Source organism: Mobula hypostoma, chromosome 10, assembly GCF_963921235.1.
Source record: "Mobula hypostoma chromosome 10, sMobHyp1.1, whole genome shotgun sequence".
NCBI lineage: Eukaryota > Metazoa > Chordata > Chondrichthyes > Myliobatiformes > Myliobatidae > Mobula > Mobula hypostoma.
This window is the reverse complement of record NC_086106.1, coordinates 85,359,400-85,373,089: the sequence shown is the minus strand read 5'-3', so window position 1 is coordinate 85,373,089 and position 13,690 is coordinate 85,359,400. Positions and strand designations below refer to the sequence as shown.

The 13,690-nt window shown below is 35.5% G+C and overlaps 1 protein-coding gene across 6 annotated transcripts in view; it reads left to right on the top strand.

The window, feature by feature from the left end:
- The window catches only part of clcn5b (chloride channel, voltage-sensitive 5b), a 97,044-nt gene extending 83,381 nt beyond the window's left edge, over window positions 1-13,663 (top strand). For all 6 annotated transcript variants that reach the window (XM_063060762.1, XM_063060766.1, XM_063060765.1 and 3 more), the window contains 5 exons: window positions 425-970; window positions 2,168-2,354; window positions 5,124-5,522; window positions 6,778-6,994; window positions 10,227-13,663. In XM_063060762.1, coding sequence (XP_062916832.1) covers window positions 425-970; window positions 2,168-2,354; window positions 5,124-5,522; window positions 6,778-6,994; window positions 10,227-10,317 — 1,440 coding nt within the window. In that variant the 3' untranslated portion in view covers window positions 10,318-13,663. The remainder of the gene's footprint in view (window positions 1-424; window positions 971-2,167; window positions 2,355-5,123; window positions 5,523-6,777; window positions 6,995-10,226) is intronic.
- Window positions 13,664-13,690: the final 27 nt, after the last annotated feature.

The window sequence follows — 13,690 nt, the reverse complement described above, 5'->3', positions numbered from 1 at the left end:
CCTGACTGGTGCCAGATTACAGAAAATCCAGACTGCAGAAATTGCTCTCTGATCATCTTTGAGCAGGAGAACTGTTCTTTTTTAAGTATAGACACTCCCAGGTCACATAAGTGATCTAAGAACTGTCTGTAGTCTGAAGTTTCCCTAAATAGGAAATACTGAAGGTAGATGTTTCTCTGGTAGACTAATTAGCTACGGATCAGTACAGATCTTAGTTGATTTTGGATCATAAATAGGATTGGTTAATTAGTATGGATTTGAACTATAGATTCAGATCTTGCTGGTGGATGGACTATAGAATGCTAGAGCAGAGCGTTTCAAACTGTGTTACAGATTCTGTAGGATAAATTGGTGTAAATATTAGAGTATTTTAGTATGTGCCAAAAAGATTTCTAACTTGACATTATGTATTTTATTTGTATAGGTCAGCTATTACTTCCCTCTGAAGACTTTATGGAGGTCATTTTTTGCTGCTCTGGTTGCAGCCTTCACATTACGGTCAATAAATCCATTTCGTAATAGTCGCCTTGTGCTATTCTTCGTAGAATTCCACAGTCCTTGGCATTTGTTGGAATTATTCCCATTTATTCTTTTGGGAATCTTTGGAGGACTGTGGGGAGCTTTTTTTATACGTGCTAATATTGCCTGGTGCAAAAAGCGCAAGACCACTGTGTTGGGGAAGTACCCAGTTCTTGAGGTCCTTGTTGTGACAGCCATCACAGGTATCATAGCTTTTCCTAATGAATATACCAGAATGAGTACCAGTGGGCTCATTTCAGAATTATTCAATGACTGTGGACTTCTGGACTCTTCACCACTATGTGATTATATTAATGATGCCAACAGTACCAAAACACTCGATGACTTACCAGATCGTGCGGCAGGTAAAGGTGTCTACATGACAATTTGGCAGCTGGCTCTCGCATTGGTGTTTAAAATCTTTATCACAATATTCACATTTGGTATGAAGGTAAGGAAACCATTTTTTTACAATACTTTTTAAAATACTGTGAAAGTAGTGGCGTACAAATTAGTTTTCTTCCTATCTTTGGAATATATATTGTGTATAGCAGATAATGTACAGAATAACATGAATGATGGAAAGGATTTTGACTGCATTCAGTCAGTGTACTGAATAAGTATTAAGTCAGTGTTAATTCAGGTAGTGAGTGCATCATTGCACAACCTCATCTTGCTGTAACCTTCAGCTATATCAGTGCAATTTAGGCAAGAAGTACTCAGCACCAAATAGGTGAGCTTTACTAGATATTTCTTGCCTCTTGCTATTAATATTTTCCAGTTTATGGGAGTTCAATCTGCAACAAGTGGCGCAGCCCTCTTTCTGGGATGGGTCATTAAATCAAGACAGTTTTGTAATGATCAATCAGATCCCAAGGATCGCATGGTGTTATTTGAAAAAGAGAAGAAGTTTTCTAGGTGTTCATTCCAATACCCCTCCCTCAAAAAACACTTGAAATTATCCCAGTCATGTTGTTTGTAGAACCCATTCTTTATGTCAGTTAACTACAAATGTAAATTTCTCCATATTATTGATGCCCACTAATTCAATGTTATATCTGTAGATTGTGCTTCCTGACACACCTTACCTGTGTTTGGCCACAGATGTGATAAGGCAACAGAAACCCATAGGTCAGCATAACTCAAAACTCTAAATATTTAGTAAAATTCAATAACAATTGCTGTTGAGAGTGTGAATTACAGATACAGCTGAAACATACAGAAAATAATAATTGGATCCATTTCCATTTCAAAGGGCTTTTTCCACCTCTGGAAACCGGTTGCTGCATTTGATGTATTCTCCTCTGCAATAGATACATTTATATATGTGGTACAGCAAAGCCACTCCTTTCTTGTTAAATTAAGCTGTCCATGTGTAGAATCCAATAACAACAGAAACTGTGACAGAAAGCCAAGAAGGTTAACAGTAAATTTGGGTTGCAAATGTGAGTGGCTATCTTGGAGATTTCAGGCTTCAGTGACACTGATCATTACTCGCTTTGCGTTGATGGAAAGGTTGCTGCCTCCAGCTGGAAATTTGCTGTGGCATTGCAAAATGAGTTTTAATACTCAAATGAGTCTGAAACTGTGGCAGCTGGAACCTTTGTTAATTCTGTATATCATGAATTCTGATCTAATACTTGTGCAGGTTCCTTCAGGACTTTTTATACCAAGCATGGCAGTTGGTGCTATAACTGGAAGACTTCTAGGAGTGGGAATGGAGCAACTGGCCTACTATCACCATGACTGGGTCATCTTTAAAGGCTGGTGTAGTCCTGGAGCTGACTGTATCACTCCTGGATTGTATGCCATGGTTGGTGCTGCCGCGTGTCTAGGTAAAAAAAAAAGTTTTTAAGTTAATATTTTGTGGGTAAATAATAACATTTCTTCCTCAAACTTAATACACTGACATTCCCTGGTAGAAAGGCTGATGTTTCCTTTACTGTAAGTAAGTAAAAACAAGTGGCTGTTTCAGCTCCTTGGCAAAATATCTCAGCTGTTATTTATTACTTCTGACTTGCATGTTGCCTAGTTATTCTGTCCAATTTGCTTAATAGTGAAATAATTTTCCTTGGTATTACTGTAGTAGAATTTGTGGCAATTAGAAATTAAATAATGGCTTAATTTTGGATTATTGTAACATTGTGCATAGAAGATAATTTCAAAACATCACACTTAATTAGGTTTAGTTTCAGAATTCATAATAATTATATTGATAGAAATTAAAGAATAGCAACACAGACTTGAGCAATGTGAAAACCATAATTTTCTAACTGCAATTAGGGACAAAGCCAGATTGCCATAATCTTTCACACTATACTAATCTATTTTAGTTGTGATCAACACTTAATCATCTTTCTCACTCACCGACAATAAATTTTACTAAGTTGTTGGTTTGATGCTTAGCTTCCACTGCTAGTTCAGTTTCCAGAGTGAAGGATCCATTGGTGGATATTGTGTATTGTCTACATGAGCTTTCATAATCTAAAAGTCCATATTAATGGTGCCTTAAGGACTGGTATCATCTGGCTATCTGCAAATAATTATATGCTCTGTTTAAAGATACAGACTGGGAGTTTTTCAGTCATACACCCATAAATGGTAGAAAATACTTGTAATAGAACCCATGCAACCATTCAATCCTTGAGAGAAAAGGTACTTTGTTAAAATATTTTGCATTCTGGATTGACCACACCACCCCCATACTCGCTAAAATGTCCTGTCATTTCACACTGAACTGAATCTTTGTTCTGAGTAAGTTTTTGTAAAGTTGCATGATGGAAGTGTCACTGATCCCTGCTAAAAAATGTTTCAGATAGCACAACTTTGAATGACCTTAGACTATGTATTTACTTGGAAAATGACATTGGAGGTGTCCACAATTCATAATTTCCAAGCATTTATGGTTTCAATATACCCCTCCGAAATGTTCATTAGTTAATTAGGTGTCTCTGAGTATCTGCTTTTTGCTGATGCCAGACTTTTGGAGAGGCTTTACAGGTTTCATGTCAAGAAACTGGGCAATTAATTTGCATCTTGCCCAAACTTAGCTTTGCATTTATCCAGCGTACAAACTAATGTTTGTAAATTTGCTTCTACCCCTATCTTCCTTTTAATTTAAAGATACTAGAAGAATGCTGTACTCTTCAGAAAATGCTTTGGGAATTTATCACAGTCTGGATCTTATTTGATATTGTAAAGCAGCTGAGCTTTGGACACTTACTAGAAGATCATTCACTTACGTGACTTAAATAATCATTTGGAATTGAGATTCATAGTTGTCTAACTCAGAGTAACATCAATTCAGTTAAGGGTCTCAATGTACACTCCTAGTGGAACAAATTAGTTCTATACATGCCTGCAAAACAATGTGTAAACAAAAACTTCATGACATAGTGTTCCAAAATGTTTAGATATGAGAAGAAGGAATTGTATGTTCTGTACATGGTAATAGTGCAAATATTTATTTGTGATCTCTAATTGAATTTGTATCATCATGGATATGCTGAAGTTCTGGGCCAATTAATCACTTTTCTACTTTTCTATATTTTCTCATTTCAACTGATCTGGTGCAACATGCTATTCCTAACCTTTCTTGTCTGCAAAACAATATTGTGCTTTGTCCTAGAGTTTGAAATGGTTAGCTTTAACAAAGGTCATTAAAATTATTGCCTCTTTTAAAATTCTAAACTCAGTGGTTTTAAAAGAACATAATAAAATAATTAATTTGATTCTTTTTGAATAATAGAGATAGAAGAAATTTATTCTGTAGAGGAGAAGAGCGATTCTGTTCAGAGGGAGAAATAAAGCTGGGTGAAGAGAGAGACACTTAAAGCGTGTGGCTTTTTTTTTATCTGTCTACTCAGTCAAGATCCCAACTTCACAAAATGACAGGATATTTTGTTCCTGCAGCTCCTGTAAAATCAATGAAAGTTATGTTAATTTTTTGCCAGACATTTTAAAAAAAAAACCAAACAAACTAGGAAAACAAATGGAAAAAGTGAGGGGGAAAATATGAAGGTGGATAACTAGTACTACCATTAATTGAAAGTGTTTATAAACCAAGTACAGAGAGATGACTGCTGGTGGAACACATGCAAAGAATTGTAAAATGGGGAAAAAATTGACGGTTACAGGCAATTTTATTTTAGTTTTTAAACATGTTATGGTGTATGTACTAATAAAATGTTATGGCTGACAATGATGCATTAGTTGTTTAAGCAGTCTATGAAATCATAGATATATTGCTCAAGAGTACTGTATGTTCTGCTATGATTAATTTTTAAAATGCAACATAATGTAAAATTCTAGCATCTTGGGTTTGTATAGAATAATTCCTGAAGAAAAATAAGGGGTGATAGTGACACAGATTGTAAGTGTATGGCATGGAGTGTTTGTGTCTGAGGATCAATCAGTAGATTATCTACCTATTCAGAAGATGATATGTCAAATTTTCTATATTCTAAACTGGTGTAAAGAATGACCAACAGTTGAGTTGATCGATCATACTGGTCATCTTGAATGGTTACTGTGTCGGGGGGGGGGGGAAATTTGAAATTGCATGCTATGCATCCTGTTTAATCTCTTGAATCCTGTTTCTGCAGGTGGCGTGACCAGGATGACGGTATCATTAGTAGTTATCATGTTTGAACTAACGGGTGGACTGGAATATATTGTCCCATTAATGGCTGCCGTAATGACCAGTAAATGGGTGTCTGATGCAGTTGGACGAGAGGGCATATATGAAGCACATATTCGACTGAACGGTTATCCATTCCTGGAGGCAAAGGAAGAATTTACTCATAAGACATTGGCAATGGATGTTATGAGACCTCGGCGTAATGACTCTCCTCTGACAAGTCTCACTCAGGATGGTATGAAGGTAGAAGACGTGGAGGCAATTATTAATGAAACCACCTATAGTGGATTCCCTGTAATAGTATCAAAGGAATCCCAGCGACTTGTTGGTTTTGTCCTGAGAAGAGACTTAATAATTTCAATTGGTGAGTATGAAACAAAACAATATTCTTAAGAATAAAAGATGTAATTGTATAAATGAAGTTTCTGATCAATGATCCTACTAATTTAAAGGGTCATTGACTTGAAACAGTGAGTTCAGATGCTGCCTGACCTGAGTTTTTCCAGCATTGTTTTATTTCCGATATCCATTGCGTGCAGTATTGTATTTTTATAAAAGAAAATACATCACTTAATCCTGTCCACTGACACAAGAAATGGTGAATTCATGGGGATAGATGATATTTAATTCTAACTTCAACAAATTGATAAAGTTAACTAACAGTTTATTGATAATTAATTGGGAATGATCTAATGATTAAGGCCACGTTTTGCCTAACGTTTTGATTTGAAAGCGTTGCATAATGCCTTTTAAGCAATTATCAGGTGTTAATAAGGGGCCTCTTTTTAATATAGGTATTAGTGAGGCAGTAACTTTATCTTTTATGCTCCATTGCTTTGGATAATGCCATGGTGGAGTTCAAAGTTCATATGTGTCATCATATGCAACCCTGAAATTAGTTTTCCATTACATTTGCATTATTAAACATGATAAGGCTGAGATACTTAGTGCTACATAGATTATTCTATGAGTAAATGGCGTAAAACAGTTTAATATATTTATAACAGATAAATGTTGAATGTTTTTTAGAATCATTTTTGCACTGCAAGCAGTTCTGGTATCTTTTAAGTTTATCTAGAATAGTTCATGAAGGATATAAAGACTGACTGTGCACAAATTGTGGGATTTGCATTCTGCAGTATTGATTATTGATGATTTGCTCAAAGTGCAATAGCCAAACTAACTTGCAGTGTACTTTCAGCCATTTTTATCCCTTTAAATTATGATGTTTTGCACCATAATTCTATATTTTAAGGCCACTTGCATACACTTTAAAATTAATTGTTTAGACTAATTTTCATTAAAAACAAGTTTTTGTCAATTACGCTAAAATTCCAGAAGCATGAAAGCCAGATGAATAAAAGTGCAACTTATAATAAAAAATGCAGCTTGTTATAGTTGTAAGTAAATTCTCTGCACCTTTTCATTTTTGGTCATTTAAATGTTTTGCTTTTGCTGTTAAGTGAACTGAAAATATTTCTATATTCTGCATGCTATGAAATTAAAATGTTTTGATTCCCTTGACATCAGCTATCCATATGTTAATAATTGTAACTGGTAATGAATTGGTACAGAAAGAATAAAAATGTTCAAAGTTTTGATTGTACATCTGCTTACAGAAAATGGAAGGAAACGACAAGATGGGGTTGTAAGCACGTCCAATATTTATTTTACTGAACACTCTCCTGTGCAACTTCCAAACAGCCCTGCTGCACTCCAACTTCGTGCCATACTGGATTTGAGTCCATTTACAGTCACAGACCATACACCTATGGAAATTGTAGTTGACATATTCCGCAAACTGGGCTTAAGACAGTGTCTTGTTACCCACAATGGGCAAGTATTACAGTGTTAAATATCTGGTTCTCTAATGGTAGTCTTCTATTTGTACTTAAGAGAAAAATATTTTTGTGTTTTATGAATATTCTTCAAAAATGGGGCGGTACAGTGGATGGTGGTTAGCACAATGCTTTACAGTGCCTGCGATCCAGGTTCAATTCTCGCCACTACCTGTAAAGAGTTTGTACGTTCCCCCGTGACCACGTGAGTTTCCTCCTGGTGCTCCAGTTTCCTCCCACAGTCCAAAGATGCACTGGTTGGTAGGTTAATTGGTCATTGTAAATTATTTTGTAATTATGCTAGGATTAAATTGGGGTATCGCTGGTTGTTGTGGCTCGAAGGGCTGGAAGAACCTATTCCACACTGTATCCTAATAAATAAATAAAACCTACTTTCAAACTTATAGTTACTTCAACTGCTGCTGTGAGTATATAAAATTACTTCAGCATATTAGCTCTCCTTTTTAACTAGCATCTCCATCACTTGTAAATCAAGAATGTTAAAAAAGCTTTTCATGTTTCTACCTAGAAAATAGATCCACGCACTAAATCTGAGAAGGACTATATGGTTTGCATGTGACTCAATAATCCTAGATAAATCCTTCATTCAGCTTTAATTGTAAACTCGTGCACATACCTATCATCTCATTGCAAAACAAGTAGCAATATAGCAATAAATGTATTTGAATCACATTCTGTTGTGTTCTATGCACCATGGTGTAGAAATGGCCTACAAAAACTGAGCATTTTGTCCAGCACTATTTCCCTCTCCCAATTCAAATCTAGTCTTTACTTGAAGTGAATCAAGGTAAAATTACTAGTCTGAGGACTAGACTGAATTAGTCCCTTATAGTATATTGATTTAGATTAGGATTGAGCTGCAGTATTGCTGAAATCTTAATAATCCCTAAAGGAAGCAACTCTGAAAAGATTAACAATATTAGCTGAGCATTTCATTGGCAGCAATTATTCAAATGTAAAATCTCACATAATCCACAAAATAAAATAAATTTATTAACGAAGCAGACACTCAAACTTTTCCACCACAAGTTATTTTACAAATGGTGAGAACACTCTAGTATTAATTTTGTAATTTAACACTTGCTGATTAAAGCTGAACATGAGTAAAAACTAAACAAGTTGAGTGCTAGGGGCAATTTGAGCTAGTCTTTGAGTTAGTTCTTCGGTAAGGAGATCCTTGAATGCCCATACTGCCTTATACCTTCTCTCCTGTCACTTGGATTGAATGGCCTTCAGTTATCAGTAAATGCCATTTGGTGCAAGTGAAAACGCAAGTGGCTGGAAAAATTGTCTTACAATATAGAAACAACGAAAGGAAAAATATATATTTTGTAATATATTTTATGTTATCAAAACACCTTATTTCTGACATATCAGTCAGAAATCAGAATCTTAAACCAAAATAAAGTCCCTAACCATAAGTTGACTGTGATAGATTGAGAAACCACATTAAAATAGACAAGTGATAGCTGGTGTTTCAGAGATTGATGCACAATTTACTGAAAATGCATGTTGCTTTAAGGTTGCCTTTATGAAAGAAAACACAATATTCCAAAAACATCTGAAGTTAGGTCATGAGTGAATGAAGAGCTATAAGTAATTTGGTAAAGTAAAAGGTATGAAGAAATAAATGAGACTGGAGGCTATTAAATCCTATAATCTTCTGAACCACATCTCAAGGTTTTGGAAAATGCTGCCTCCGTTGTCATCTTCCAAAGTTGCATGGACTCTAGAACTACTCCTATAGATTAGAAGGGAGCAAATGTAACTTTACTACTTGAGATAGGAATTAGAGAAAGAATGGGAGGAATTGTGCTCAGGAGATGGTAGCAGAGCGTTTAGAAAACAGGATTGGGAAGAGTCAACTTGGATTTAGGAAAGGAAGATCGTGTCTGACAAAAGTCTTTTTGAAGTTGTAACTAATAGAACAGTGAAGGATAAAGTGTAATTGCTATTAAGCAAAATTTGTTAGTTGGATCAGGGAAATATAGTGCTGTGTTGAGGATCTGTTAACAGACTGAAAATGGAAAGATTAAAGATCATTTTTGGGTTTTAGTCTATGGCTAGTGGGTTGTTACAGGGATCGGTGCTGGGGTCCCATCTCACAATCTACGTTTAGAAAAGAGGACCAACTGTACTCTATTGGGGTTTGCTGATGATGTCCTGATGGATGACCATGCGTGTTTTGAGGATAGTGCAGAGGGTCTTCAACTGGATAGCGAGAGATCATACAAATGGACAAAAACATAAGTGTTAAAAAAAGAGGTCATTCATTTTGGTTAAAATTGGAAGAACTGGATGTTTTTCAAAGTGAACAATTAACAGGTGCTAGTGTTCAGAGGTACTTCGGTGTAAATCACTGAACATTAATATACTTATTTTCTAATGTGCATTAGGGAAGCAAGTGGTTTGTTGATCTTCACTGTAAACATTTTAAATAAAAAAAGTAAAGACACCTCACTAATTATATACAGCTGTGGTGAGTGTGTGCTTGGAATATTGTATGCGGGTCTGGTTTCCCTACCTTAGGAAAGAATACTTGTCATAGAAGGAGTGCAGCGATACTTCAGATTGATTCTTGCATGCTTTATAATGCTAGCTTTAAATGCAGCAGGACACACAGTGCTGGAGGAACTCAGCATCTGTGGAGGGGAATAAGCAGTCAATGTTTTGCCCAAGGTCCTTCACCAGGACTGGAAAGGAAAGGGGCAGAAGCCAGAACCAGGAGGTTCGGGGAGAGGAGAGAGGAGTACAAGCTGGTGGGAAATAGGTGAGTCCAGATGAGGAAGAAGGTGGGGAAGTGCGAATAACATAGGAGTCTTTGGGGCGGGGGGGGAGGAGGGGAACGGTTGGAAGAGGTAAAGGGCTGAAGAAGAAGGCACTTAATAGGAGAAGAAAGGAAAGAAGGAAGGGAACCAGACAGAGGTGATGGGCAAGTGAGAAGAGAAAGAGTGAAAGAGAATAACCAGAATGGGAAATGGAAAAAAGAGGGAGTAATTACTGGAAATTAGAAAATTGATATTCACTTCTCAGCTGAAATGTTGACTGTTTATACTCCTCCATAGATGCTGCCTGACTGCTGAGTTCATCCAGCAATTTTTTTTTTTTGTCTCAAGATTTCCAGCATCTGGAGAATGTTGTGTGTATAAATGCAGCAATTTATCATTTATTTCCAGGGACCAACACTAACTGCTTCTCTTCTATTGCAGGCGACTCCTAGGTATTATCACCAAAAAAGATATATTGAAGCACATTGCTCAGATGGCCAACCAAGACCCTGACTCCATTATGTTTAATTAAAATAGAGCTCTATTCATACTAATAGATATTACAGAGAGAATATTTTTATTCATGGTAACATGCTATGACTGGTTTTTGCATCTTACCTTAATCTCCTTATGAAGAGGGATAGCCATACCACAATAGATAAACACCTGACTTTCAATTGCACTACGTGATCTATAGAAATTGTCTGAAGTTTTTCTTTGATCAGCACTGTGGAAGTATGTGGTGATTGAATGGAGAAATAGATTGTGTTTACTAGTTCAATTTTTTATTAAATGTGTTGTAGCAGTGGTAACATTAAGCACAAGGTTTATAAATTATTTGGGCTTTACCAGCAGATAACCAAAATGATGAATCTTTGGACCTTGAGATTAGAATACCTCAACTTTGGTATTGTAATGAAGTATGAATTTGATGCCCTGTACTGTGAGATTAATGGAACCCATTTATCCCCTGAAGTTTTCTTTACCACAAGTAATTTTTAAGTTGTATTTAAAAGAATTCTGAGTAAAATAGTTCATTTTTGTTTCACCGTCCCTCTCCTCCAATACAGAGTGGAGTAGATCATTCATGCCAGCAGCTATGTGGTATCCACATGTCATCTATCTTTACTCTAACATAAATGTTTACATGACTACAAAATAGTATAGTATCAAGTTATATAGCTAAAATCAGATAAATTAATCTTCCGGGTGTTATATGAATACATGGAAAATTTCTCAAATAATCTTCATTAAAATGGATCACTCTACTAGTTCTAGGGGGCTGATTTGTATGTGTGAAAAATATCACATATCGACATGGATATTACAGATTTTTTTTGGTTTGGAAGAAAGCAGCACTTTGTTGTGTAACTCATGGAGTGGGTTATCACATCTGTATTTTCTTTTTTACCCAAAGTGATGCTCTACTACTAAGTATATGTGAAATGTGATGGTTCGTCATTGAGCCAGATCTCAGTGATGTCTTCTGCAGGTCAATCCATTTTTATTTATTTGAAACCATGGTGTATGGGTGTATGACACAGAATTTGTACATGTAGAATATTTCTGACATATTGAGAATGCACATTGCCTCAGGACATTCCAATTGTATGGGAAGTATGGTTAAAAACTCGTGTCTGCAAATTGGTTGACAATTGTAAAGGCGCTATAGCAGCCTGTGGCTGGCTTTATCCCGCAAGTGTAGCTGAGAGTTTTTATTAAACTGGGAGAAATTAAAGATGTTTTCCATCCATCTTATATTGAACAGAGCTTTGTCAATATCTTTGTATCTGCCAGATCGCTAGTCATTTCTTCACGTATCAAATTTGATGGAAATAGATGTTTTCAGAATAATTGATAAAAATTTAACAAGCTATGTTACAAAAAATGATTTTATATTTTCTAGCTATCACTACAGTTTCATAAATGTTTTGCATAATTCTAGTTGTATATGTATTATAAGAATGAATTCTGAAGTAAATCTTGTCACTTGCACATCACTGTGAAGCACAATAGACAGATCTGGTTATGGTGCTGAGTTCATACCCAGAGTATCTTCAAATGCAATGAATCATAAATCAATTATCTATGCATCTGGTGTGATCTTCTCTCTGTTTCTCAGTAGGGCAGCTGAAACCCGAGCTCTGGGTTATAATCAAACTTTGAAATATTTATACTACTAAGCTGATAATGTCATTTTTCAATCTGTCTGGTTATCATTGGAAGTTGCTTTTAAATATTTTCTATGTACAAATTACAAATTGAAGGAAGCTAGAAGTAAGATTGGGAAGATTTCTGAGGAATATGGGAAGGGAGGACAGAAGGCAGAGTGTAAATCAATCAGTCACAATTTGGCATGAGCATAGAGTAAGGCCATCCATGATTTGGCAGTAATTGTTCAAATTGTTACTTCAGAGGCCATCAAGACTTTTGGTGGATGAATTAGAAGTACTATTTTGCTGCAGTAAAGCTGACCAAAGTTTAGCTTGGCATGTGTTTCTGGGGATTCTAAATCGCAAGAAGGTGAGAAGCCACGTACAGAAATAGGTGTCTTAATGGAATGGTGTCACTGTACAGGTATAAATTTAAACCTGATGTTGAAATTCTATGAAGATTATTTTACATAAGAAATGAGTTGCAAATGGAGATTATTTTTCTCCATTACAGTGCAAGTCTAAATCTCCCTGAACCTTGAAGTGTTAGGTTTTGTACAGTGATGGTACTATGCCAGCGTTGATACATCATGGATTCAATCCCCATTCTAGAGGTTCAAGATAGACCTTGTCTGGAATTTTAGTGTCAATACTATGGGAATTCTGTGCTATTGTAGAGCTCATCATTTGGATGAGGTATTAAACTGAGGCTTAGTCTGTTGTGCAATATTTACATCCAAAGAAGAGCTGCTGTCTAGGCCAAAATTGTCCCTCAACTAAAAATCTGTGAAAATGATTTTCAAGCTATTAACCTATTGCTGTTATGCTCCCTGACTTTGCTAAGATTGGTTGCCATCTTTAAACAATAATTTTTTTTTTTAAATCCTCATTGCAACACATGTACAGATGTTGAAAGGCACAATATAAAGCACACTTTCCTTTAAATCTGCAATCTAGTGTCTTAGCAGGAATTTACCAGTCACTAATTTGGGTATCTAACTAGACCTTGAATCCCCACTCCTTGCAACAGGAGTCTTGTTTCTGGTCTATATGTATCTCTAGCCCAGTAAGTCAATAATTCAACAGGTAGGAAAAAACGTTTGACTTTTGTGCACAATTTATTCACATCTAGCTAATTGAAATGACCTAATGATTGTTCACTCTGTTTTGAATAGACTTTTACTCTCTGTACTCCTTACAGTTTAGATTATAAATCTCAAGTATTCAAATTGACAGTTCTTTAAAAAAAAAAATCACCATTGTAATCTTTGCCATTGAAAAAGAATTTGGACATAATTCTAGAGTTTAAATATACCTACAATTATTCTTTTGGTCAGCGAGATAACTATTGCATTCTGAAAGCCAGATTTGGCTTTTACTATGACAATTACATTTCAGAAAGCAAAAATAAATTCAAATGTTTTAGTGGTAGGTGGTGGTATTTAGTTATCTAGCCCAAGTTAGTAAATTGTTTTTCAGCACCACAAGTTAACCCCAAAACTGGTAACAATGTACCATAGTTACTATATGCATCAATTGGAAATGATCATATCACAATTTACAATGTATTTAAGATTAAATAAAAAGGTAATGTATTGGCATTGCTGACTGATCTCAGAAGACTCATATGATAATAGTTAACATTGCTCGACTGAAATAATTTATTATGTCATTTTCACCTTTTCAAATCAAATATGTAATTTCTTGTACTGGATACATAACTGAATTAAAAAATATTCTTCTACATTGTTT